Source organism: Leucopleurus acutus, assembly GCF_964270905.1.
Source record: "Leucopleurus acutus genome assembly, chromosome: 5".
Lineage (NCBI taxonomy): Eukaryota > Metazoa > Chordata > Mammalia > Artiodactyla > Delphinidae > Leucopleurus > Leucopleurus acutus.
This window is the reverse complement of record NC_139147.1, coordinates 58,865,331-58,891,335: the sequence shown is the minus strand read 5'-3', so window position 1 is coordinate 58,891,335 and position 26,005 is coordinate 58,865,331. Positions and strand designations below refer to the sequence as shown.

At 37.8% G+C, this 26,005-nt stretch overlaps 1 protein-coding gene across 1 annotated transcript in view; it reads left to right on the top strand.

Annotated features, from left to right (window-relative positions):
* SLC9C1 (solute carrier family 9 member C1) overlaps positions 1-26,005 on the top strand; it is a gene marked incomplete at its 3' end in the record, with an annotated part of 110,783 nt that overhangs the window by 82,228 nt on the left and 2,550 nt on the right. The window contains exons 23-25 of the mRNA XM_082839250.1: positions 214-345; positions 479-664; positions 2,155-2,278. Of these exons, the coding sequence (XP_082695376.1) occupies positions 214-345; positions 479-664; positions 2,155-2,278 (442 nt within the window). The remainder of the gene's footprint in view (positions 1-213; positions 346-478; positions 665-2,154; positions 2,279-26,005) is intronic.

The following is a 26,005-nucleotide window of genomic DNA, read 5'->3' as shown; positions in this document are numbered from 1 at the left end:
CAGGATGAAATGTTAAACTGATATCCTCTGGGACTTCCCTGGCAGTCAGGTGGTTAAGACTTCGTCTCCCAATGCAGGGAGTGTGGGTTCCATCCCAGGTTGGGAAACTAAGATCCCACATGCCTCGTGGCCAAAAAACCAAAACATAAAACAAGCAATATTGGAACAAATTCAACAAAAGACTTAAAAAAATTGATATCCTCTTCTTTCCAGGCATACTTTATTCCCAAACATCACTTGTATGAAGCTTTTGAACAATTCTGTCCTCACATTGAATATAAAATGTGGCTAAAACTTGGACTTTCTATTACTGCCAAAAAAATCAGGGAACATTTATCTTATGAGGTAAGAGGTGTTTATATAAAATTGTATTTCTCTCTGAGTGAAATAGCCCTAAAGTTTTGTTAGAAATTAACTATTTAGGAATTTATATTAAACTTTATAAACAATAGGCTATGAAATTGTGTTTTTCTTATAGGATTGGAATTACAAGATGCAGTTAAAACTCTGTAACGTTCATGTAAAAAATATACCGAAGAACACCAAAACTGATATCTATGGTGAAACTGTAATTTATGTCATCCTCATTCATGGAGCTGTGGAAGATTGTCAGTTACGAAAAGCTTATAAGGCTCCTTTCTTAATTCCTAGAACATGCCATCAGGTAAAGAAATATTGATTCAAATCTTCAGGTCAATATGCCATTTGTCCAATGTGTTAATGTTAGAAAAATTGTCACTTTTCCACCTTCCCATTCTCTCCCTTTCCCCCACCACCTCCATACACACACACACACACACACACACACACACACACACACACACACACCACACACCAAATTAATTGATTGCTTTTGCACTGGGTAGCCCAAACACCAAGCTATTCCTATTCACTGTCAATGAATTGGGCCAAGCTATACATTTTGACCACATTTAGATTTTGGTGCAACTGTAAATAGCAAAAGAGGACCTATTAAGTTCATGTACATATTGCAGAAGGACTACTCTCTCTGGACTGTAACAGCAGTGCTCTAAAAATGTTCTGTCAGTCCCATGCTGAAGTGAGTACCAGTGGTATTTCCCCAGATACTTTCAAAGTGAATGTAGAAATGAAGGACTTCTCATATTTAAGCTGTTGGGTTACCCTTCCAATTAAAATGAGAAGCTGTGCCATGAGAAGAAAGAAAGAAGTAAGACTGTATTATGTGTGTGTCTGTGTGTGTGTAGAGTAAGAGAGGCACATGTCAGGAGGAATCAGAGGACACATAAAATACAGCTAAAGAAAGTAACTTGAAAGAGGGACCTAGAGTCAATTAAATCAGGTACTTTTTAAAAGCAACTATGACAGAAACAGTGCTAGATGCTAAAGTGGTCAAGATGAATGAGACTTTAAGCTTGCCCTCAAGAGATCTCTCAACCAAGCGAAAAGAAACATATAAATAGATTAATAAACATTTACAGCTATGGTAGAAGTGCTTAAAAGGTAGATTTGGGACACAAGGAAAAAACTGAGGTGGGAATAAGAGGAATTCTAAGCTGAGAAACAGTCACAAGAAAATTTTCTACGTGGATGCCACTAGCATCAATTTGATGCCAAGTGAGAGGAAGTAAAACATTATTCTTAACTATGGTGCTCCCCAACTCTATTCTTGAATACATAACAATAGAGCTTAGTTGGGGGGTGCTGGTTGGGAATTTAGATGACCAAGTAAGAGATTCTCAAGGCAGCCCAAACCTGCCCAACTCTGTCTACTCTCCTAGGCATAAAACTCTGCTCACTGTGAATTTGGGCACCAATGTTATTCAAAGCATATTGAAGACAGTCACAAGGTTGGAAGATTTCTTGAAATCCATTGATTTTCAAACTTTCTTCCTGCCACATAGAAAAACTTTCTGGGTGATATTTTAAAGGGTCATTGATGATTAACTCGATTATTTTTCTCATTTGTAATAAAAATGAGCAAAATAATTAAAAATCAGTGAAAGTATGTAGAATATTGACTCTCACAAAACTAACATATCCAGGTATTTAAAGATATCTAATATCTATTGCTACTGTCAATTTTCAGGCCCAGATATTTAGAGAGGGTCTGAGATAGTAGCCTAACAGAAACATTCAACTGTATGATATAGCTTGTAATCTGTCAACTTTCAGATACAAGGCACTGAAGATTTCACAAAGGTAACAATTGTTCGAACTGCGATTGATTCAAAAAAATTCAGGTGGAACGCTAGAAAGTATATAACTTCACGTAAACGTGCTCATCCTGTAGCATCAGGTATGTTAGATTTCTTTGAGCAATTGGGAACTTACTTTCCTTTTGTAAAATACTCCTATATGTATTTGGAAACTTGTATGCATTCTACCTAGAGTACTGAGGAATCCTTTTAACTGCCATATTTGATATCCAATGTGTGAATTAAAACCGAGAACATCTAAGTTATTAGAAATTTTAATATTTAATCTATAAAAACAAACACATATAATAGTATTATATATTATACACATTATTTGTGTATAAAAGTAATTAATGAGGGAATTCCTAATTCATCCCAAAAGTTAAAATATTTTATATAGCAGTAATAATGAAAATATTGTTGCACTGTCTGAACAACAGAGATATAAATCATGTGACTAAATGAATAACTTTATTATTTTTTAAAAATTTTTTTATACAACAGGTTCTTATTAGTCATCCGTTTTATACACATCAGTGTATACATGTCCATCCCAATCGCCCAATTCATCACACCACCCCCCAACCCCACACAGCTTTCCCCCTTGGTGTCCATACATTTATTCTCTACATCTGTGTGTCTATTTCTGCCCTGCAAACTGGTTCATCTGTACCATTTTTCTAGGTTCCACATATATGCGTTAATATACGATATTTGTTTTTCTCTTTCTGACTTACTTCAGTCTGTATGACAGTCTCTAGATCCATCCATGTCTCCACAAATGACCCAATTTCGTTCCTTTTTATGGCTGAGTAATATTCCGTTGTATATATGTACCACATCTTCTTTATCAATTCAGCTGTCGATGGGCATTTAGGTTGCTTCCATGACCTGGCTATTGTAAATAGTGCTGAAATGAACATTGGGCTGCAGATGTCTTTTTGAATCATGGTTTTCTCTGGGTATATGCCCAGTAGTGAGGTTGATGGATCATATGGTAATTCTATTTTTAGCTTTTTAAGGAAACTCCATACTGTTCTGCATAGTGGCTGTATCAATTTACATTCCCACCAACATTACAAGAGAGTTCCCTTTTCTCCACACTCTCTCCAGCATTTGTTGTTTGCAGATTTTCTGATGATGCCCATTCTAACTGGTGTGAGGCGACACCTCATTGTAGTTTTGATTTGCATTTCTCTAATGATTAGTGATGTTGAGCAGCTTTTCATGTGCTTCTTGGTCATCTGTATGTCTTGTTTGGAGAAATGTCTATTTAGGTCTTCTGCCCATTTTTGGATTGGGTTGTTTGTTTTTTTAATATTGAGCTGCATGAGCTGTTTATATATTTTGGAGATTGATCCTTTGTCCATTGATTCATTTGCAAATATTTTCTTCCATCGTGAGGGTTGTCTTTTGGTCTTGTTTGTAGTTTCCTTTGCTGTGCAAACGCTTTTAAGTTTCATTAGGTCCCATTTGTTTATTTTTGTTTTTATTTCCATTACTCTAGGAGGTGGATCAAAAAAGATCTTGCTGTGATTTATGTCAAAGAGTGTTCTTCCTATATTTTCCTCTAAGAGTTTTATAGTGTCTGGTCCTACATTTAGGTCTCTAATCCATTTTGAGTTTATTTGTATATGGTGTTAGGGAGTGTTCTCATTTCATTCTTTTACATGTAGCTGTCTAGTTTTCCCATCACCACTTACTGAAGAGACTGTCTTTTCTCCATTGTATATCCTTGCCTCCTTTGTCATAGATTAGTTAACCATAGGTGCGTGGGTTTATCTCTGAGCTTTCTATCTTGTTCCATAGATCTATATTTCTGTTTTCATGCCAGTACCATATTGTCTTGATTACTGCAGCTTTCTAGTATAGTCTGAAGTCAGGGAGTCTGATTCCTCCAGCTACATTTTTGTTCCTCAAGACGGCTTTGGCTATTCGGGGTCTTTTGTATCTCCATACAAATTTTAAGATTTTTTGTTCTAGTTCTATAAAAAATGCCATTGGTAATTTGATAGGGATTGCATTGAATCTGTAAATTGCTTTGGGTAGTATAGTCATCTTCCCAATATTGATTGTTCCAATCCAAGAACACGGTATATCTCTCCATCTGTTGGTATCATCTTTAATTTCTTTCATCAGTGTCTTATACCTTTCTGCATACAGGTCTTTTGTCTCCCTATGCAGGTTTACTCCTAAGTATTTTATTCTTTTTGTTGCAGTGGTAAATGGGAGTGTTTCCTTAGTTTCTCTTTCAAATTTTCATCATTAGTGTATAGGAATGGAAGAGATTTCTGTGTATTAATTTTGTATCCTGCAACTTTACCAAATTCATTGATTAGCTCTAGTAGGTTTCTGGTGGAATCTTTAGGATTCTCTACGTATAGTGTCATATCATCTGCAAACAGTGACAATTTTACTTCTTCTTTTCCAAGTTGTATTATTTTATTTCTTTTTCTTCTCTGATTTCCATGGCTAAGACTTCCAAAACTATGTTGAATAATAATGGTGAGAGTGGACATCCTTGCCTTATTCCTGATCTTAGAGGAAATGCTTTCAGAATTTCGCCATTGAGAATGATGTTTGCTGTGGGTTTGTCGTATATGGCCTTTATTATGTTGAGGTAGGTTCCCTCTATGCCCACTTTCTGGAGAGTTTTTATCATAAATTGGTGTTGAATTTTGTCAAAAACTTTTTCTGCATCTATTGAGATGATCAAATGGTTTTTATTCTTCAATTTGTTAATATGGTGTATCACATTGATTGATTTGCATATATTGAAGAATCCTTGCATCCGTGGGATAAATCCCACTTGATCATGGTGTATGATCCCTTTAATGTGTTGTTGTATTCTGTTTGCTAGTATTTTGTTGAGTATTGTTGCATCTATATTCATCAGTGATATTTGTCTGTAATTTTCTTTTTTTGTAGTATCTTTGTCTGGTTTTGGTATCAGGGTGATGGTGGCCTCATAGAATGAGTTTGGGAGTGTTTCTTCTGCTGCAATTTTTTGGAAGAGTTGAGAAGGATGGGTGTTAGCTCTTGTCTAAATGTTTGATAGAATTCACCTGTGAAGCCATCTGGTCCTGGAATTTTGTTTGTTGGAAGATTTTTTTTTTTTTTTTTTTGCGGTACGCAGGCCTCTCACTGTTGTGGCCTCTCCTGTTGCGGAGCACAGGCTCCGGACACGCAGGCCCAGCAGCCATGGCTCACGGGCCCACCCGCTCCGCGGCATGTGGGATCCTCCCGGACCAGAGCACGAACCCGTGTCCCCTGCATCGGCAGGCGGACTCTCAACCACTGCGCCACCAGGGAAGCCCTGTTGGAAGATTTTTAATAACAGTTTCAATTTCATTACTTGTGAATGCTGTGTTCATATTTTCTATTTCTTCCTAGTTCAGTCTTGGAAGGTTATACCTTTCTAAAAATTTGTCCATTTCTTCCAGGTTGTCCATTTTATTGGCATAGAGTTGCTTGCAGTAGTCTCTTAGGATGCTTTGTATTTCTGCAATGTCTGTTGTAACTTCTCCTTTCTAATTTTATTGATTTGAGTCCTCTCCCTCTTTTTCTTGATGAGTCGGGCTAATGGTTTACAAATTTTGTTTATCTTCTCAAAGAACCAGCTTTTAGTTTTATTGATCTTTGCTGTTGTTTTCTTTGTTTCTATTTCATTGATTTCTGCTCTGATCTTTATGATTTCTCTCCTTCTGCTAACATTGGGTTTTGTTTGTTCTTCTTTCTCTAGTTCCTTAGGTGTAAGTTTAGATTGTATATTTGAGATTTTTCTTGTTTCTTCAGGTAGGCTTGTATAGCTATAAACTTCCCTCTTAGAACTGCTTTTGCTGTATCCCATAGGTTTTGGATCATTGTGTTTTCTTTGTCATTTGTCTCTAGGTATTTTTTGGTTTCCTCTTTGATGTCTTCAGTGATCTCTTGGTTATTTAGTAACATATTGTTTAGCCTCATTTAATCATGTGTTTCTGTTTTTTACATTTCTTTCCCTGTAATTGATATCTAGTCTTATAGAGTTGTGGTCATAAAAGACACTCGATACGATTTCAATTTTCTTAAATTTACCAAGGCTTGATTTGTTACCTAAGATATGATCTATTCTGGAGAAGATTCCATGAGCACTTGAGAAGAAAGTGTAATCTGCTGTTTTTCGCTGGAATGTTCTATAAATATCGATTAAATCTATCTAGTCTATTGTGTGATGTAAAGCTTGTGTTTCCTTATTAATTTTCTGTTTGGATGACCTGTCCATTGGTGTAAGTGAGGTGTTAAAGTTCCCCACTATTATTGTGTTACTGTCAATTTCCTCTTTTGTAGCTGTTAACAGTTGCCTTATGTACTGAGGTGCTCCTATGTTAGGTGCATATATATTTATAATTGCTATATCTTCTTCTTGGATTGATCCCTTGATCATTATGTAGTGTCCTTCATTGTCTCTTGTAACATTCTTTATTTTAAAATCTATTTTATCTGATATGTGTATTGCTACTCCAGCTTTCTTTTGATTTCCATATGCATGGAATATCTTTTTCCATCCCCTCACTTTCAGTCTGTATGTGTCCCTAGGTCTGAAGTGTGTCTCTTGTAGAGAGCATATAGATGGGTCTTGGTTTTGTATCCATTCAGGAAGCCTGTGTCTTTTGGTTGGAGCATTTAATCCATTCATGTTTAGGGTAATTATCAACATGTATGTTCCTATGACCATTTTGTTAATTGTTTGGGGTTTGTTTTGTGGGTCCTTTTCTCCTCTTGTGTTTCCCACTTAGAGAAGTTCCTTTAGCATTTGTTTTAGAGCTGATTTTGTGGTGCTGAATTCACTTAGTTTTTGCTTTTCTGTAAAGCTTTTGATTTCTCCATCAAATCTGAAAGAGATCCTTGCTGGGTATAGTGATCTTGGTTGTAGGTTCTTCCCTTTCATCACTTTAAGTATATCATGCCACTCCCTTCTGGCTTGTAGAGTTTCTGCTGAGAAATCAGCTGTTAACCTTATTGGAGTTACCTTGTATGTTATTTGTCATTTTTCTCTTGTTGCTTTCAATAACTTTTCTTTGTCTTTGATTTTTTCCAATTTGATTACTATGTGTCTTGGCGTGTTTCTCCTTGGGTTTATCTTGTATGGGACTCACTGCACTTCCTAGACTTGGGTGGCTATTTCCTTTCCCATGTTAGGGAAGTTTTCGACTATAATCTCTTCAAATATTTTTTTGGGTCCTTTCTCTGTCTCTTCTCCTTCTGGGACCCCTATAATGCGAATGTTGTCGCATTTAATGTTGTATCAGAGGTCTCTTAAGCTGTCTTCATTCCTTTCCATTCTTTTTTCTTTATCCTGTTCCATGACAGTGAATTCCACCATTCTGTCTTCCAGGTCACTTATCCGTTCTTCTGCCTCAGTTATTCTGCTATTGATTCCTTTTAGTGTAGTTTTCATTTCATTTATTTCATTGTTCTTCTCTGTTTGTCTGTTCTTTAATTCTTCTAACTCTTTGTTAAACATTTCTTGCATCTTCTTGATGTTTGCCTCCATTCTTTTTCAGAGGTCCTGGATCATCTTCACTATGATTATTCTGAATTCTTTTTCTGGAAGGTTGCCTAGCTCTACTTCATTTAGTTGTTTTTCTGGGGTTTTCTCTTGTTCCTTCATCTGGTACATAGCTCTCTGCCTTTTCATCTTGTGTATCTTTCTGTGAATGTGGTTTTTGTTTCGCAGGCTGCAGGACTGTAGTTCTTTTTGCTTCTGCTGTCTGCCCTGTGGTGCATGAGCCTATCTAAGAGGCTTGTGCAAGTTTCCTGATGGGAGGGACTGGTGGTGGATAGAGCTGACTGTTGCTCTGGTGGGCAGAGCTCAGTAAAACTTTAATCCACTTGTCTGCTGATGGGTGGGGCTGGGTTCCCTCCCTGTTGGTTGTTTGGCCTGAGGCAACCCAACACTGAAGCCTACCTGGGGTCTTTGGTGGTGCTAATGGTGGACTCTGGGAGGGCTCACACCAAGGAGTACTTCCCAGAGCTTCTGCTGCCAGTGTCCTTGTCCCCACGTGAAACGAAGCCACCTCCCACCTCTGCAGGAGACCCTCCAACACTAGCAGGTAGGTCTGGTTCAGTCTCCTCTAAGGTTACTGCTCCTTCCCCTGGGTCCCGATGTGCACACTACTTTGTGTGTGCCCTCCAAGTGTGGAGTTTCTGTTTCCCCTAGTCGTGTTGAAGTCCTGCAGTGAAATTCCACTAGCCTTCAAAGTGTGATTCTGTAGGAATTCCTCCTCCTGTTGCCGGACCCCAAGGTTGGAAAGCTTGACATGGGGCTCAAAACCTTCACTCCAGTGGGTGGACTTCTGTGGTATAAGTGTTCTCCAGTCTGTGGGTCACCCACCCAGCAGTTATGGGATTTGATTTTACTGTGATTGTGCCCCTCCTACCCTCTCATTGTGGCTTCTCCTTTGTCTTTGGATGTGGGGGTATCTTTTTTGGTGAGTTCCAATGTCTTCCTATCGATGATTTTCCAGCAGCTAGTTGTGATTCCGGTGTTCTCACAAGAGGGAGTGAGAGCACGCCCTTCTACTCTGTCATCTTGGTTCAGGGACCCAATAAATAACCTTAATATAAAGCCTATTCATACAAATTTTGCATGAATAAAGTTGAATCAGAACATAAATGATTATTTAATAAATACTATTAAGTCATTGATTCAAATTTAGAAAATGAGTTTGAGGTAGATTTAAAAATTAACTGGTAAATAATTAAATTATTGAATAAATAGTAATATAATTTAATATTTATCATTTCACTGAAAGAGACATAGTTCTAAATTTAGAAATATAGAAATTAATTTTAAAATTCTGTGTCAATAAAAATATTACCAATCAAGAGGTCAGCAAAGGACAATTCATGGAAGAAAAGTTACATTGAAAACAAAATGTAAAAAAGTTCAACACTACTAACATTTATAGAAACAGAAATTAAATATTGCTCTGTTTAATTAGTGAGATTTTTAAAGAATTATAATGCCTAATGCTCAAAAAAAATGTTGTGAATCTGATATACATTCTTACCTTGATACCAGCACTAATTGATGAAATAAATTTATCACAAGATTCCAAAAGCCGTAAAGGTTTTTATATCCTTTGCCTAAATAATATAATTTTTATAATGTCAATTATACCTCAATAAAAAATTAATTAATAATATAATTTCTAGACATTTATTGTAAAGAAATAAATCAAAAAATGTGATAAGGGTAATTGAGCATTATTTATAAAAATAAAAAGTAGAAGTTATCAAAATGGCTAATGATAAATGAATGGTTAATTAAATTAACACATTAGTCAACATGATTAAATGCTAAATAACCATTAACCAATTAATTTCCCATGTAGTAACTTGGAAAAGACCAATGATACATGTCAAGTAAAAATACTAATGATACAACATTGTGTTGCTAACATTAAACAAATTTTATCTTTATTATGTTACAATTATATACCTTTGAATCCATGTGGACACACAATACTGTCATCACATGAGTCTCCTCTCATCTTTAGATTAAGCAGAAATGGGACATGGTATTGAAACCTTCACCATCTTCTCTTTTTTCAGCCATCTCCCCTCCCCACTCTCTAAAACGTAGCCATACCAAACAGCTAATGGTTCACATAATCTGGGAGACCTCATGTTTTCTCATTCCTGAACTTTTGCACATTCCTTCTTTTCCTTCTGCCTGGAACTTCTAAACATGCCTCTCCCCACATCTCCCCATTCCACGGAGCTAACTTCTTATTCTTCAAATCTCAGCATCACTGATACATTCCAAATTCACAACACTTCACTCTCCTGTGTGCTCCCATAGCCCGCTATGCACACAATCCTATTTTCCCATTTTGTATTTTTTTTTGCTGGCCCATCTGCTCCAAGAGGGCATGGATCATAACTCGTTTGTTTTCTTATGTATCCCTATTGCTTACCAATGGGCCTGGCATGCTCGATAGATATTAATATAAAAGTATTTTGGGGATGGTGGGACAATAGATGATTTTGTCTCTCTACTTTCCAAACCTTCTGCACAATTGTTACACAATCTTTATAATAGAGGACTTTTAATCCCTTTTTTGAAAAGTGACCCCACTTGCTACCAGTCAAAATTACCACCAATTTCAGATCACATGTCCTGGGTGTAAGTGACTTGAACATGGTTGACTTTGAGAGTCGTACTATTTGATACAGTCCTTTGTTTCAGTGCTTGAACTAACACAGTCTTTTTTGAAGCAGCTGCAAGCAGAACAAATGAAGAACACCCTCAAGAAGAGACAGGTACTCAGGTAAACTGAGAAATAGAGTGAAAGTACAGTCAGCCCTCCATATCCTAGAACACGGAACCCATGGATAGTGGGTGCATACTGTACTATGCCACTTTATATAAGAGACTTAAGCATCCATGGATTTTGGTACTTGTGGGAAGAGGGAATGTGGTCCTGGGACCAATCCCCTGCCAATACCTAGGGACGACTCTACCTCACTAGATCTACACCAGCCTACCTGTAGACTGGATTTTAGGGAGTTCCAGGTGGGGTAGAGAGTTTATTTATTTATTTAATAAACTTTATTTTTTAAAATTGAGACATATTTTTAAAATTTATTTATTTTATTTTTGGCTGTGTTGGGTCTTCATTGCTGCACATGGGCTTTTGTCTGGTTGCAGCAAGCGGGGGCTACTCTTCGTTGTGGTGTGCAGGCTTCTCATTGTGGTGGCTTCTCTTGTTGGGAGCACAGGCTTTAGGCACACAGGCTCAGTAGTTGTGGCACACAGGCTCAGTAGTTATGGCACATGGGCTCTACAGTGCAGGCTCAGTAGTTGTGGCACACGAGCTTATTGGTTCCGCGGCATGTGGGATCTTCCCAGACCAGGGCTCAAACCCATGTCTCCTGCATTGGCAGGCAGATTCTTAACCACTGCGCCACCAGAAGAGCCCAATTGAGGCATATTTGACATATTAGTTTCGGGGAGAATTTATTTTTAATTCTTGTCTTTTCCAAGCTGGTTGTATTTTTCCAGGAGATGTTGATTATCATGCCCAGAATCTGAGAAATATCTACTACAAATACATCAGAAAATTGTATATTTGATTGTTAAAAATGTTTTACATCAGTTAAGTCTATTTGCTGTATTAGAAGTAGGCATCAAACTCAAAACACATGCTCCCTTTCCCCCGAAACTCTCCTCATGAGTGTATGTTGAATGAAAGTTGATTATAGGTTCCATGGGGGACGTTGAAGGTGTTTTTCTCATGTCCGTCTTAAACTCAAATGTGTCCAAGTTCTCAGATCTTCAAGAGGCCAATACTCTTCTTTAACACAAATGTTCTCATTCTGCATAAAAGCAGGAAGTTCACTTTCTCCCTAAGTATTTTGGAGTCTTCCTGGGGAAGCTTTTCCTCAAACCCTCCCTGGTTGTTGCTTGTTACCTAGAACTCCTGACCCAATAGCTTTGGGGCTAAGAGTATGGGCTCTAGCATGAAATTCTCTGGTTTGTCTCCTGGTTCGATCACATATTAGCCATGTGACCTTGGACAAGTTTCTCAACCTGCCTGAGCATCACTTTTTCCCTGTCTATAAAACAGGGATAATAACAATGCCTATTTCATATAGTGCGACTACATGGGGATTAAAGAAATGGGAAGTACACTGCATAGTATTTGACATATAACAAGCAATACATACACAGAATGTCTATTATTCTTTGTTAACCCCTTCTTAACATTGTAAACTACGTCTCCAAACCTCTTTTGCTCTCCCCATATTAATTTTCTAAAAAAATATATGGACACAGTCACCTCCTCTAATTCTCGCAAACACAGTTGCTGCTGAAGACTAGGAAATAACAAAGGGAAATTACAATTAAAAAACAAAAAAAGAGGAGTAAGACACTTAAGATAAAATATTAGATGGCTTCGTCTAGCTTACCGATTAAGCCATCTTTCTCCTTAGCCCTGGCAGGCTGACAAGCCTGTAGGATTCATCTTAATAGCATATTTGAGGGGATGGAGGGAAGAGCCAGGGAAGCTAGTACTCTCCCGGTACACTTTGCCCCAAAATGCTGCTTTTCCTTAATTAAAGAAAAGGATTGCATGATGGTTGCTAACATAGAGGAAGTAGTGTTAAAGTAAGAGACAGTCCATTAAATGGTAGAAACATCAGCTACTGAGACATACAGAGATCAACAAAGTGTGTTATGTAGTAAATTCTTTTTTCTCCCTGATGTCAGATCTTGGCTATGTTTCTGAGCCAGCTCCCTTCCTACTCCCCTCAAACCTTTGCCCTACTACTACCACCCCAGAACTGTAGCTTTACCTTTACATAATGAAAAAGGCTGACACAACATAAAGTGGCTCCTTACAAAATGTTTTGGTCCCCACACAGTGCTGTCACTGGCAGAAGTCCCAGTTCTAGATGCCCTGATCTACAGACCAGATCTGACACCAGCTCTGCTTTATAAATCTGACCCTTATTAACAGTCTCAGACTTTGACTCCTATCTCCATTTTTAGAATCAACAGCCTACAGAATCAATTGTTAAGACCACGGAGGATAAGAACTTCTATGAGGATGCCTATAATAAGCCTAAATGAAAGTCTGGTAAGCTGCCTCAGTTTCTCCAACATGATCAGGAGCACACCTGTCCCCAGAGATGTAGAAGGAATCCAGTTTATTTGCCTTTGTGTGATAGTATGATTATACTACCTTCCACTAGCCAGAGATGTTTCTAATGGCACTAGCTTTAAATTCTAATATGGAAAATTAATTTTAAAATAAGATTCCTTTATCTGGATTTCTGAAAACTTTGTTGTCTCGTGGTTCCCTCTCTATAATCTGCTATTTAGTCTCACATGCAACACTGGTTGCTCCCAATTTGGCAGGTCATTTTTCAGGCAGCCATGCACTGTGGAAGATGTAAACAGGCAATAAGCTATGACTTCATGTTCAAAAGTTTATGTTCTAGTTAAGGAGACAAAACATACCACACAGAAGGCAATTAAAATAACAATACGAGATACACCATGGACAGAGTCAACTGAAGCTAAATGAATTCAAAAGAGGAAAAGTAGCTACTGAGCATAAACAAAGTCTTTGTAGAGAAATGAAGCGGATGCTCAGAATAGAAGACACAAGAGAGCAAGACTTTGGGGGAAAAATGAGTAGACCAGCCTAACTGTTGACCATTCAAAATGTGGTGTCTCTGGGGAAATATGTGTTCATAAGTGCTTTATATGACTCTATGTTACATTAAGAATATCACTGGGTTAAAAATGACCTTCAGATAAATCTTATCTCCATTTAAAAAACGTTAGCTCTTGCATACCACTTCCTATGACAAAGATCATATTTAAAAATAGATTTAAAAGCTAGCAATACACCATCGAAAAGGTGTTTGCAAGAATTATTTGCAACACATGGGAAAAATTTATACAAAATGATGAGGAAAACACTATGATTCCAACAGGCAAACCTATGAACAGCCAGTTCAGGGAAAAGACAATACCCAGAATATAGAGAAAATAAAAAATGCAAAACTAAACAACAATGAGGTATTAACATTTGTTTTTTTAAATGAACAATTTTTATTCAATGGTAGAATTATTGTCTTTGAAATAACTGAAAATAGAGTGATACTTGTTTTCTCATATTTAGCTGGTGGATAAGTAAAAGTAATTTGTTAACAAAAGTCATAAAAATGCTTACACACTTGGGCTCAGTGTTTTTTGAAAAAATCAGTCTGAAAATTGAAATCCTAAGAGAGTAAAAATCAATCCAAAGAGAGAAATCCGAAGTATTCAAGTAGACATATGTACAACATGTCTAGTACACTACTATTTCTAGGGGCAAAAAATTTAAAAAAGCCTAAGTGTTCAACAATGAGAAAGTGTATAATTTCACTACAGAACATCCATACACGGACTATCATAAAACCATGAAAAAGACTGGTTGAGTCGTCCAATGTAAAATATAAAAGCTGAAGGCAAAACTGTACTTATACCTTGTTTAGCATAAAACAAGGCCAGAAAAGATAAATCCAAATGATGTAATTAAGTGGAAAGGTGAGAGTAAGGATGGTCTTATTTACCTCTTTTATTTTATGCAGTTTTATTACCCTTATAATGAAAAATATGATTGTAAAACTATCAAGCATTATTCAAATATAAATTACTTTAAAGTTGTCTTTTCTTTTTTACCACCGTTTACACTCAGCGATCCATAGTGTTAGGAAAGGGAGTGGTAATAGCCAGAGTTGAAACTCAGTGAGTGACTCAGAAATGACTCCAGTGAAGTTATTCCCACAATGGAAAACCCTCCTCCTGACAATGCATAAAATACCCCTGTCCGGTTTGGCAGACGCCAAGGGCTACTTGGATGCAGACTCCCAGTTTAAATCACGCTGCCACCCCTTTATGAGGATGAATGATTCACACTTCCTTGCTCAACCTCCTTCCTTGGCCTCATCAATAATGACCAGATGTTTCTTGTGAGAATGAAAATGACCCTCCAATACATCCTATCCCAGGTTGTGGGTCAATGTTGAAAGATTCCAAAGTTCTTTTGCCTTTGTTTTCTTTCCTTTCCATTTTTTTAGAAATGGTTGACAAGGCTGTTTTGAAGACTGACACATGGCATTGGTACTGCTGTCATGAGATGCCTCCTGTTTTTGAAATGTATTTCCCTACCTCAAGAGGGAGCAACTTCGAGTTTGATCCTGTGCAAATGCTCTTGGTGCCACAAGGAGAGAAGTTTGGAGCTTGCAACTGTTCCGTTTAAAATACTTTTTTGCAAAATTTCCTTGATTTAAAATATCTATTATTTAAAATATGTAAAACAGCCCAGAAAATTTTAGAGTGAGTTTTAGTTTTAGAGCCAGAAAATAAGCTTATGCCGTCTCAATAATTTGCATATTACTCTTAAAGCAAAAATGGTTTGCTTCACTTTATGAAAATTAAATGCTATTAAAATATATTTTAAATGTTGCTCTTGAACCAAGTATTGATTTTTTTCATTCATTGCACTTCACTCATCTTGGAAGCACTCAGTGAATTAAAATAGCAAAGAATGGAAATGGATTTAGACTGAACCATGTAACTCAGTCCTAAGCGAAAGTGCCAGTGTCCATTTTGTTCATCGTTATATTTACAATAGTGACCACAACGCCCAGCACACAATTTTAAAGGATAATCTTAACAGTGAATAGATATTGTGTGCTTTCTGTATGCTGGTATATGACAAATGCTGTACAGTTATGAACTTACATAATCTTCACAACAACCACGTAAGGTAGGTACTATTATTTCCAATTTACAAATGAGTAAATTGAAAGAGTGAGTGTGAGCAATTTGCCGAAAACCTCCCAGCTAGTAAGAGGCAGAGCAGAGAGTTGAAAACAAGCCTGTGATTAGCTATTTTACCATATATACCTCCAGTATGATAAGTCTTAAATAAGTATCTGAAGAATTTATAAAAATTTAAATATATGTCTTTAGGATCATGCTTCCACCCAGGGATTGGGAAATGTTATTCCAAACTTTTTTCTTGCTACAACTGGTGGGAGGCACAGTTTTCAGAAACCAAGTGTAGAGACTCCATTCACAAAATGCGCTTGTGGAGAAGACAGTTTGGTTTGTTGCTGTTGGGAAAGTCAAATCAAACTGCTATCACTTCTCTCCAAAACTAAACTCAACCAGTTCTTTTCCAGTGATAGTTACATGACAGCTCTTTTAATGTCTGAAGGGACATTATTTTTTATTACTAAGATGTAGGTGATGTACAATACTATACAAGTTACAGGTGTACAACATAGAGATTCACAATTTTTAAGGTTATACTTCATTTTTAGTTATTATAAAATATTGGATATATTCCCTGTATTGTACAATATATCCTTGTAGCAGATTTATTTTACACATAACAGTTTGTACCTCTTAATCCCCTATCCCTATATTGCCCCTCTCCCCCTCCCCACTAATAACTACTACTTTGTTCTCTCTACCTGTGAGTCTGTTTCCTTTTTGTTATAGTCACTAGTTTGTTTCAATTTTTAGATTCCAAATGTAAGTGATATGTATTTGTCTTTCTCTGTCTGACTTATTTCATTTAGCATAATATCTGAGAGATCTTATTAATGAGTACCCTTCCTCTCCTGAGTTCCGAACCAAATGAAAATTAAGACGGAGGATTAAGGCACTTAGAACCTAAAACACACACATCCCACTCTCCCCACACCAACACACACACCTTTATTAGTGACTGAGCTGACATGGAATACATGGTTGCCTTTTGACTCCCAGATTTGGACAGATTTACCACTTTAGACATTTACCATTAAGCTTACTGCATAGCTGAGAACAGTAGAAAATAAGATTTCTAAGGGCAAGTTCACCCCCAAAAGGAATCAGGAAGAAGGGACTGGACAAAGAACATCCAGACTCTGCTTCCAAATTCGTTAACCTGATAGGTCACTGCACCTCAGCAGAATGAATGAGGAGGTATGGTGACAGGCCAGGAGTGTTAAGGCAATGGAGAGTGAAGCCCTCAATCTGGAACCAGAAATCAGGAGAGGGAAGAAGTGCTCTCCACCAGTAGCCATCACTGACAGCGAGCTTAAAGTGCACCAGGCACTCTTCTGAGGGTCTTGTCCTCATTTCAGCTTGAGCCATCACTACACTTTAGGTGGTAGGTACTATCACCATCCCATTTTAAAGAGAAAGTAATGGAGCTTAAAGAATTCAGAAAATTGCTCAAAGTCACAGCTAGACGTGATGACACTGGTACTCAAATCGCCCAAATACATTCAGAATAATTTACAATGCTTTTTAAGTTCTCTAGATTTTTTCTGGTGGGGGGGAAGGGGTGGAAATCTAAGCCAATGGAGAAGAGAAGGATACACTCCAAAAGATATTAGTCATTGTCAGTGTCTGACTAGGTCCGTGTCCTTGACGGTAAACATTTCCACGTGGGGAAAGAAGCCTGAACAAGGCACCGAGATATGAAATAATTGCAGCACCTTGCAAGGTGTATACCCACCCTCCTCATCAGGGTATGGTAATTGTGTGCCCAGGACTCCTCCTTCACCAGAAAGAATGTAATGCCGATTTTGGCCTGAGAAGGGTGCTTAGAGCTCATTTCCGCTTGACTCCTCAGGAGAAGCCCACTTATTTGCTTACAAGGCCCAGAATATTGTCTGCTTTTAATATTTTTAGATAAGGGCTTTACTTGGTCTTTCGACCCTTGGAATTTTATTTTTAACTTAGCTTTTAACTGTTACAGTGTTTAAACCTAGTTTGCATTATTTTTTTCCCTCCAGATACATAACTTAACCTTCTATAGTCTATGTTAGTCTTACTAATTAAAAACAGAAAACTTTGCTGATGAAGGAATATTCTTCCCAAGGGTCATTCATTCTGAAACAGTAGTCCAAGAAATGACAGGGAAGAGTACTGTACCATCCACCTGCCTGGGTACATTGTAGGAGCCCTCTCAGTGAGCTGAACAAATTCCCATTTTGTTTCAAATAGTCCCCTTACCATTAAAAATAATCTTCTGTTTTATTATTGCCCCCAGCAAGTCATATGCTAACATTCCTCCCACAAAGCTCACTTAGAGAGGTATTGGAGATGTGTTCCTACCTACTTTTTGAAACCAAATACTCCTTATATAAACAAACGATCCTTTTTAAAATTGCATCAAAATAAATAAATTAATTAAATACTTAGGGACAAACCTCACCAAGGAAGTGAAAGACTTATATGCTGAGAACTACAAAACATTAATAAAGGAGACTGAAGATGATTCAAAGAAATGAAAAGATATTCCATGCTTCTGGATTAGGAGAATTAATATTGTTAAAATGGCCATACTACCCAAAGCAATCTACAGATTTAATGTGATCCCTATCAGATTACCCATGACATTTTTTACAGAACTAGAACAGATAATCTTAAAATTTATATGGAACCAAAAAAGACCCAGAATTGCCAGAGAAATCCTGAGGAAAAAGAGCAAAGCAGGAGGCATAACCCTCCCAGACTTCAGACATACTGCAAAGCTACGGTAACCAAAACTGTGTGGTATTGGCACAAAAACAGACAGATCGATGGAACAGAATAGAGAGCCCAGAAATAAAACCACACACCTATGGACAATTAATCTTTGACAAAGGAAGCAATAATATACAATGGAGAAAAGACAGTCTCTTTAGCAAGTGGTGTTGGGAAAATTGGATAGCCTCATGTAAGTCAATGAAGCTAGAACACACCCTCATACTATGCACAAAAATAAACTCAAAATGGCTTAAAGGCTTAAACATAAGACAAGGCACCATAAAACTCCTAGAAGAGACCATAGGCAAAACATTCTCTGACATAAATCGTGCCAATGTTTTTTTCTTAGGTCAGTCTCCCAAGGCAATAGAAATAAAAGCAAAAATAAACAAATGGGACCTAATCAAGCTTATAAGCTTTTGCACAGCAAAGGAAACCATAAAATAATGAAAAGACAACCTACACACTGGGAGAAAATATTTGCAAATGATGCAACCAATAAGGGCTTAATTTCCAAAATATACAAACAACTCACACAATTCAATAACAAAAAAACCACAAATAATCCAATCAAAAAATGGGCAGAAGACCTAAATACAAATTTCTCCAGAGAAGACATACAGATGGCCAAGAGGTACATGAAAAATGCTCTTCATCGTTAATTATTAGAGAAATGCAAATCAAAACTACAATAAGGTACCACCTCACACTGATCAGAATGGCCATCATTAAAAAGTCTACAAATAATAAATGTTGGAAAGAGTGTGGAGAAAAGAGAACCCTCTTACACTGTTGGTGGGAATGTAAACTGGTGCAGCCACTATGGAAAACAGTATGGAGGCTCCTCAAAAAACTAAAAATAAGATGCCATATGATCCAGCAACTCCACTCTTGGGCATATACCCATACAAAACTGCAATTTGAAAAAATATATGCACCCCTATGTTCAGAAACAGCACTATTTATAATAACCAAGACATGGAAACAACCTAAATGTCCATTGACAGATGAATGGATAAAGAAGATGTGGTGTATATATGCAATGGAATATTACCCAGCCATTAAAAATCATGAAATAATGCCATTTGAAACAACATGGATGGACCTAGAGATACTAAGCAAAGTAAATCAGAAAGAGAAAGACAAATACCATGTGATATCACTTATATGTGGAATGTAAAATATGATACAAATGAACATATCTATGAAACAGAAACAGACTCACAGACATAGAGGACAGACTTGTGGTTGCAGGGCAGGGGAGAAGTATTGGGAATTTGGGATTAGCAGATGCAAACTATTATATATAGGATGGGTAAAAAACAAAGTCTTACTATATAGCACAGGGAAATATATTCAATATCCTGTGATAAACCATAATGGAAAAGAATATGAAAAAGAATATATATGTGTATAACTGAGTCACTTTGCTGTACAGAAATTAACATAGCACTTTAAATCAACTATATTTCAATACAATTAAAAAAAATAAAACCAAATACTCCTTAATGAGGAATATCAGCAATTAACAGTCATAGTTTTCAAACACATAACTCTTTGACATTAGACAGGATTCCTAATCAACTCATATTATGTACCAAAAAGTAAGTAGTTAGAAAATTATACTCAGGAAGACTTTTCAATATTATCCCATCGTGCAGCCTTCACCCTCTCTATGAGACTTTTTGCAGGGAAGGCAGAATGGTGATGTCTTAACTAAGCCATTATATTCCTGACTCTACAAGAATTCTTGAATAAACCAGTTCTTTTCCTGTCATAAAATGCTCCAAAATGATTTTCCTTAGCATAAATAGCTCTCCCAGCTCCCATCTCTAATCACAAAAGTCTAAAAAGGACTACCTAGGGCTTGATTTATACCATCTGTTTTTTTGAGACTGAAAAAGTTCAAAGAATCACTCTTATCCAGAAGACCTCTAACCAGCCTTGGCAGCTGAAGTCAGTCTGAAGTTGAAAGTGCCAACTAAATGTCACTCACCATCTGGTTCTACAAGGATTGAGTCATTAGCCACTGCAGTCGCTGACTTTCAACACACCCTGAAAGGAGCTCAGGGTGGAGATAAGGAATGAGACACTCTGTGCTCTGGGAAAATTGGCATATATTTTCAGGAGAAAATTTTATAAACCTAATTTCTTGTATCTTCCTGTACTTAGAAAAATCATTAACAGAGATATCTGTTCTTTGTGACTAGCAACAACCTTCTACTGAGATGTGTGCTTGACTGCATGTACCCCTTCTCCAAAAATCACATATGTACTGACCTCCCTCCTTACATCTCCAGAGCAGCTCCTCAGAGCTATCCCCAGGCTATAGTCCTCAATAAATCTCCAAATAAAACTAAACTCACAGCTCTCATGTTGTGCTTTTTTGTTCTTTTTTAGTTGACAAAAGCCACACAAGAACTGGGAAGCCATGACACACTCAAGACATGTAAATATGTTTCAGCCTTTCTGGACACATTGGAGTGATACAGACCTAAGTTCAAAGTCAAGGCCATCTTTCTACAACTACTCATTGAATAGGAAAATGAATAAACTGCATGCCCTGTTTGCACTTATATCCAAGATTACTATCGGGGCGTCTTGAGCAAGTCCCTTGACTTCTGTGAGCCTAGTGTCCTCATCCATAATATAGAGGAAATGGTATTTATCCCATAGAATTCTTGCATGAACTAATAAGAAATTATACCTAAAACATTTAACGCAGTACGTAGATTATAGAAAGCTCTCAACAAATGATTATTCTGATTATACTATCCTTTGATCTTAGAGATATAGTAAAACAGGCTTTGCATTGGTAATTAATTCTTTTACAGTAATGCCTAAGGATAGGAAAGTTAATTTAAAGATTCCAACTGAAACTTCCTCTGATTTCACCATCATCTGCTTACAAACATCCAGGCTTTTATTTAGAATTTAATTCATGTAATTTCTCATATGTATTAGGCACTGGAGTAAGCACCAAGAAGGACAGAGAACGTATGATTCAAAGATTTGTTATTTTGGCTTCTTTGTGTGGGTGTGTGTATTTCTGGACTTTCATTGGTGGAGCAGAGGTAGATTATTTAGTCCAGAGTTGTTTTCACAGCAATAAATGTGCATATTATACGTGTACTGCTCCTTCCTGCTACCTTACACAATCATAAGAAATTTTCATGATCAGTAGCTAACGCTTCCACAGCTCAGCTTCTCCATCTAATGGCCTGAGTAAAACTCAAAGTTGAAAGTTAGGGAGCCATCCCCAGCCTTTTCTTAAATTATAATGGAAGGTTGATTTCCAACACTCACCCCTATGGTGTTGACTCTCTGAACGCAAAGAAGGCTTTGCTCAACACTGGAACTAATTAAGCCACCCTTGGGGCAGCGTCCAGGCTGTTTGCTCAAGCTGCCCTACCCAACGTCTAGGATAACTTAATTTATACTGGTGAGGAGTCAACAATTGCCCTACTCACTGGCTAACTCCCTTGTCTATTTTTTCTTTCCTCCATGATGCTGAAAAACTCTGGTTCCCTGCTTCTGACCTCTAGGTGGTACAACACGTAGAGAGGTCACTGAGGAGAGGGACTTTAAAGTAAATTTTTAATTTTTTCCTGAAAGTAATAGGGAAGAGAAAGGTTATTATAACAGTGTGTCAAGACACCTTCATACTCTCTCTCTCTCACATACACACACACACACATACACACCACTTTCTTCACACACAAAATGGCAGACCATTGGCTGTTATCTCAGATTCCCTATATATGGTGTAGGGGAACAAAACTTGCCACCCTAGACTATCCCTTTAGCTTGAGAATTATTTGGATTGGAGATTTTTTTAAAAAAGCAAAAGGCTCAAGAACTCTTTCTTTTTACCCACTTCCTCCTTAACTGCCTAAAAGAATTTAGACAAAGAGCCTGGTCCAGGAAGAAGAGCACTACCACCAGAGATACCCACAAAGAATTCGGGCTACGTGTGGTATGGGGAGCTCAGCAGAGCCTGGAACCCAAAGTCCTGTCTGTGTCCCGTTGTCTCTGCATGGCCCAGCAAACATTTGTTATCCAACATTTACATCTCCATCTCCATGTGAATTGCCTTCCTCCCCTTTGAAGTCTCAGGTCCCTACCCCCTTCTTCTGCTCTCAGAAGGCATATTAGCCTCAACTGCCTAACCTGTCCTTGGGCCTCATATTCTTATGGAGCCCCCGTAAGTATATAATTAAATTTGTTTTTTTTCCTGTTAATCTGTCTCCTGTGGATTTACTTCTTAGACGAGCCAGAAGAACCTAGAAGGGTAGAGGAAGGTTAGTTTAGTTTTGTTTTTTTTCTCCCCACAACAGAATAGAAAGCTTTAGATAACTTGGAAGAAATTCCTTAAAATTTATTGTAATTATTCAACTTGGGAAAGGAAGTGGTTTTGACACAGGAGAATGGGAGAAACAGATTAGGGCAGCCCCAGATTTCTTAGATCTGTATGCAGTAGACATCCTTAATTTTTATATATGCTTTGTTAAGAATTTTCTTTCTTCACTGTTCAACTAACTTACTGAGGAGAAGGTTTCCTGAATTTCAGATATTCCCAAGATAAGAAAATTTGCTATCTTAATATCTTTCCTAGGATAAATTACCCAAGGGATTAATGAAAAATTGAATGGAGGTTCTGTTGGAGAAATATAATTAGAAACACACAATCTCCTGCTGCCCCAGAAAATCTCTCCACAAAAGTAGAAGGAAGAGAAAGTTTTATTATTGAATAAGCATTAAACCAGAATGTAATGAGAATCATAGGCAATCCGCTAAGGAGATTACAGAAACAAAGAAATCTTGCCCTTTTCTGTAGCCAAACAGATACAATCCATTGTATTCACTTTTTCAAGATAAACAATGTCTAGTCCTCAAATAAGAGGACTTGACTGCATTATTTGTCACACATTATTCACCCTAAATGCATTTGGTAATATGTTTGCTGATTGTCCTTGAAAGAGAAATTTTCCTCTTATCCTTTTGCCTGTAGGTAGGTTTGAAATTTGGAGCCAGGGGTCAACTGAAGTTTGGCTCCTATTCTCCCAGGAAAACTGGGACATAAGGGCCTTATCTTCCTTGTGATTGCATTTCAAAAAGATGGGTCCCAGGTCCCGGGGGAGATGTTCCTGGATTGTTTATTCAATTTTTAAAAGATTTACATGTATTTGAAAGATGGAGAGAAAGAACTTACAAGTTTTCTAAAATAAATGCTCTGAAAAAAGGGAGGGGAAAAAGTCTCTGCCCTTATTTTCAACAGAGAGAATTAGGCTCTTATCTTTCATTTGTATTTTCCCTTGCAGGACTAAAATGCTATCAATCATAATATATTTTACTTCATGCATTGAGCCCTCCTAGACTGGCATAACCCTCCTTTCCCTCTCACAAGCCCTACTCTCCAGAATACTTTGTCCTCCTAGGCAAGTGTTGTCCACCTCTCAGCCCATTTGTCATAAAGTGCTCCTGGAAACCCCCCATATAGACAGCCTGATGTATGGAGAGCAGCAACGGGGGCACGAGTGATGTGTGATGGGTCTGGTGTTGCACAACTAGTACCCCAGCTTCTCTAACATGGTTTCTTCTAAGCTGCTTCCCCATGCTGCCCTGCCTGTTGCAGGTATGACCTCTCCATTACTCTAGGACAAGCAGTAAGGTCTTTTGCACTTTGTTTCATTTCATTTCAAGGAGCTCCATGAGGGCAGGCCTGTATCTGCTTCATTCACCGCTAAACCCACTGTGCTCAGCATACAGTAGGTGCTCAGCATATACTTGTTGAAGGAATGAAGGAACAAATGAGTGGCCAAACTTGAACCAACCATCAACTATAAGAATAATTTTAAAATTCTGTAATTCCTGTCCCCAAGTTAATTTCTCTCATATTTAACCTTTCTTTCTATTGAGATAATTTACACATGGTAGAATGCATGCTTTTTGATATACAGCTCTATGAATTATGAGAAATGCATACAGTCATGTATGTCACCACCACCACAAGATACAGAACAATAACAAAAAAATTCCCTCCTGATCCTTGAAGATCAAACCTTCCCCTACCCCTTCTCTGGCCACCACTGATGTGTTTTCTGTCCCTACAGTTTTGCCTCATCCTGAATGTCACAAAAGGTAGATATTAAATCTGGATTCTTCCACTCAGCATAATGCATTTGAGAATCATCTATGTTGTTGTATATATTAGTAGTCCATTCCTTTTTATTACTGGGCAGAATCCCATTGTGTGGATGTGACATAGTTTGTTTAGCCATTCACTACCTGAGATTATCTGGGTTATTTCCAGCGATTTTTTTTCTGTTTTGTTTCGGGGGCTTTTTGGCAATGATGAGTAAAGCAGCTATAAACATACACATGCAGGTTCTTAGAGATCTTAATTTTTTATTTCTCTTGGGTAAATGCCTAAGAGTGGGGTTGCTAGGTTGTGTGGTAAGGCTATGTTTAACTTTGTAAGAAACTGCCATACTCTTTTCCAAAGAGGCTAAACCATATTGCATTCCCATCAGCAGTATGTGAGACTTCTAGATGCTCCGCTTCCCTTGTCAGCACTTGGTATTATCAGTTTTTGTTTTTATTTTTTTTATTTATTTTTTTTAAGAAGATGTTAGGGGTAGGAGTTTATTAATTAGTTTATTTAGTTTTGCTGTGTTGGGTCTTCGTTTCTGTGCAAGGGCTTTCTCCAGTTGTGGCAAGCCGGGGCCACTCTTCATCGCGGTGCGCGGGCCTCTCACTATCGCGGCCTCTCTTGTTGCGGAGCACAGGCTCCAAATGCGCAGGCTCAGTAGTTGTGGCTCAAGGGCCCAGCCGCTCCGCGGCATGTGGGATCCTCCCAGAGCAGGGCTCGAACCCATGTCCCCTTGCATTAGCAGGCAGATTCTCAACCACTGCGCCACCGGGGAAGCCCATCAGTTTTTGTTTTTGTTTTCAATGTTATCCATTCTAATAGATGTGCAAAAGTATTGCGTTGTAGTTTTGATTTATATTATTACACCCCTAATGACTATGGTGTTGAGCATCTTTTCATGAATTTGTTTGCCATCCACATATTTTCTTTGATGAAATATCTGTTCAAATATTTTGCCTATTTTGTTATTTGATGTTTGTTCTATTCTTAGTAAGTTTTGAGAGTTCTTTACACACTTTGGATAAAAATCTTTTTACCAGATGTATGTTTTGCTAATATTTTCTACTGGTCTATGGCTTGATTTTTAAGCTTTTTTGTTTTAAAACAAAGTTCCCCCCATCTGATGTTTCTTGGACTACAAAGTGCTTTAGTAAGTTCAGGCATCTGAGGTGAAAAACCCCCATGGCCTGTTTACAATTGCAGATGGGGCTTCCCCATTTGTTCAAAACTCTCATTGACTAACGACTTCTGGTTAAGAGCAATAACCCAGTTGGTTCATCCTCTGACATTTTAGGAAGTTGTGCATGTGTGCACTTCTGAATCTCCTCCCCCCGGGCTCCTCCTCTCCTCTGCAAAGGGATACTCTCCTCTCAGCTCTCTCTGCCCTGGTGGCTGAGCAACGCAGCCCTGTCTCTAAGTCAGGAGCAGCGCTTGTCAGAACACAGGGCAAGCCGAGGGGAAGGCACCAAGAGGACTGAGAGGATGGGCAACTCTCTGCTGAGGGAAAACAGGTGAGCCCAGACTCCCTAATGGGGAGCAGAGGAGATGGGTCTGGGCAATGTAGCCGGAAAGAGAAAAAGAGGTCTACTCTTGGGGAGAAAG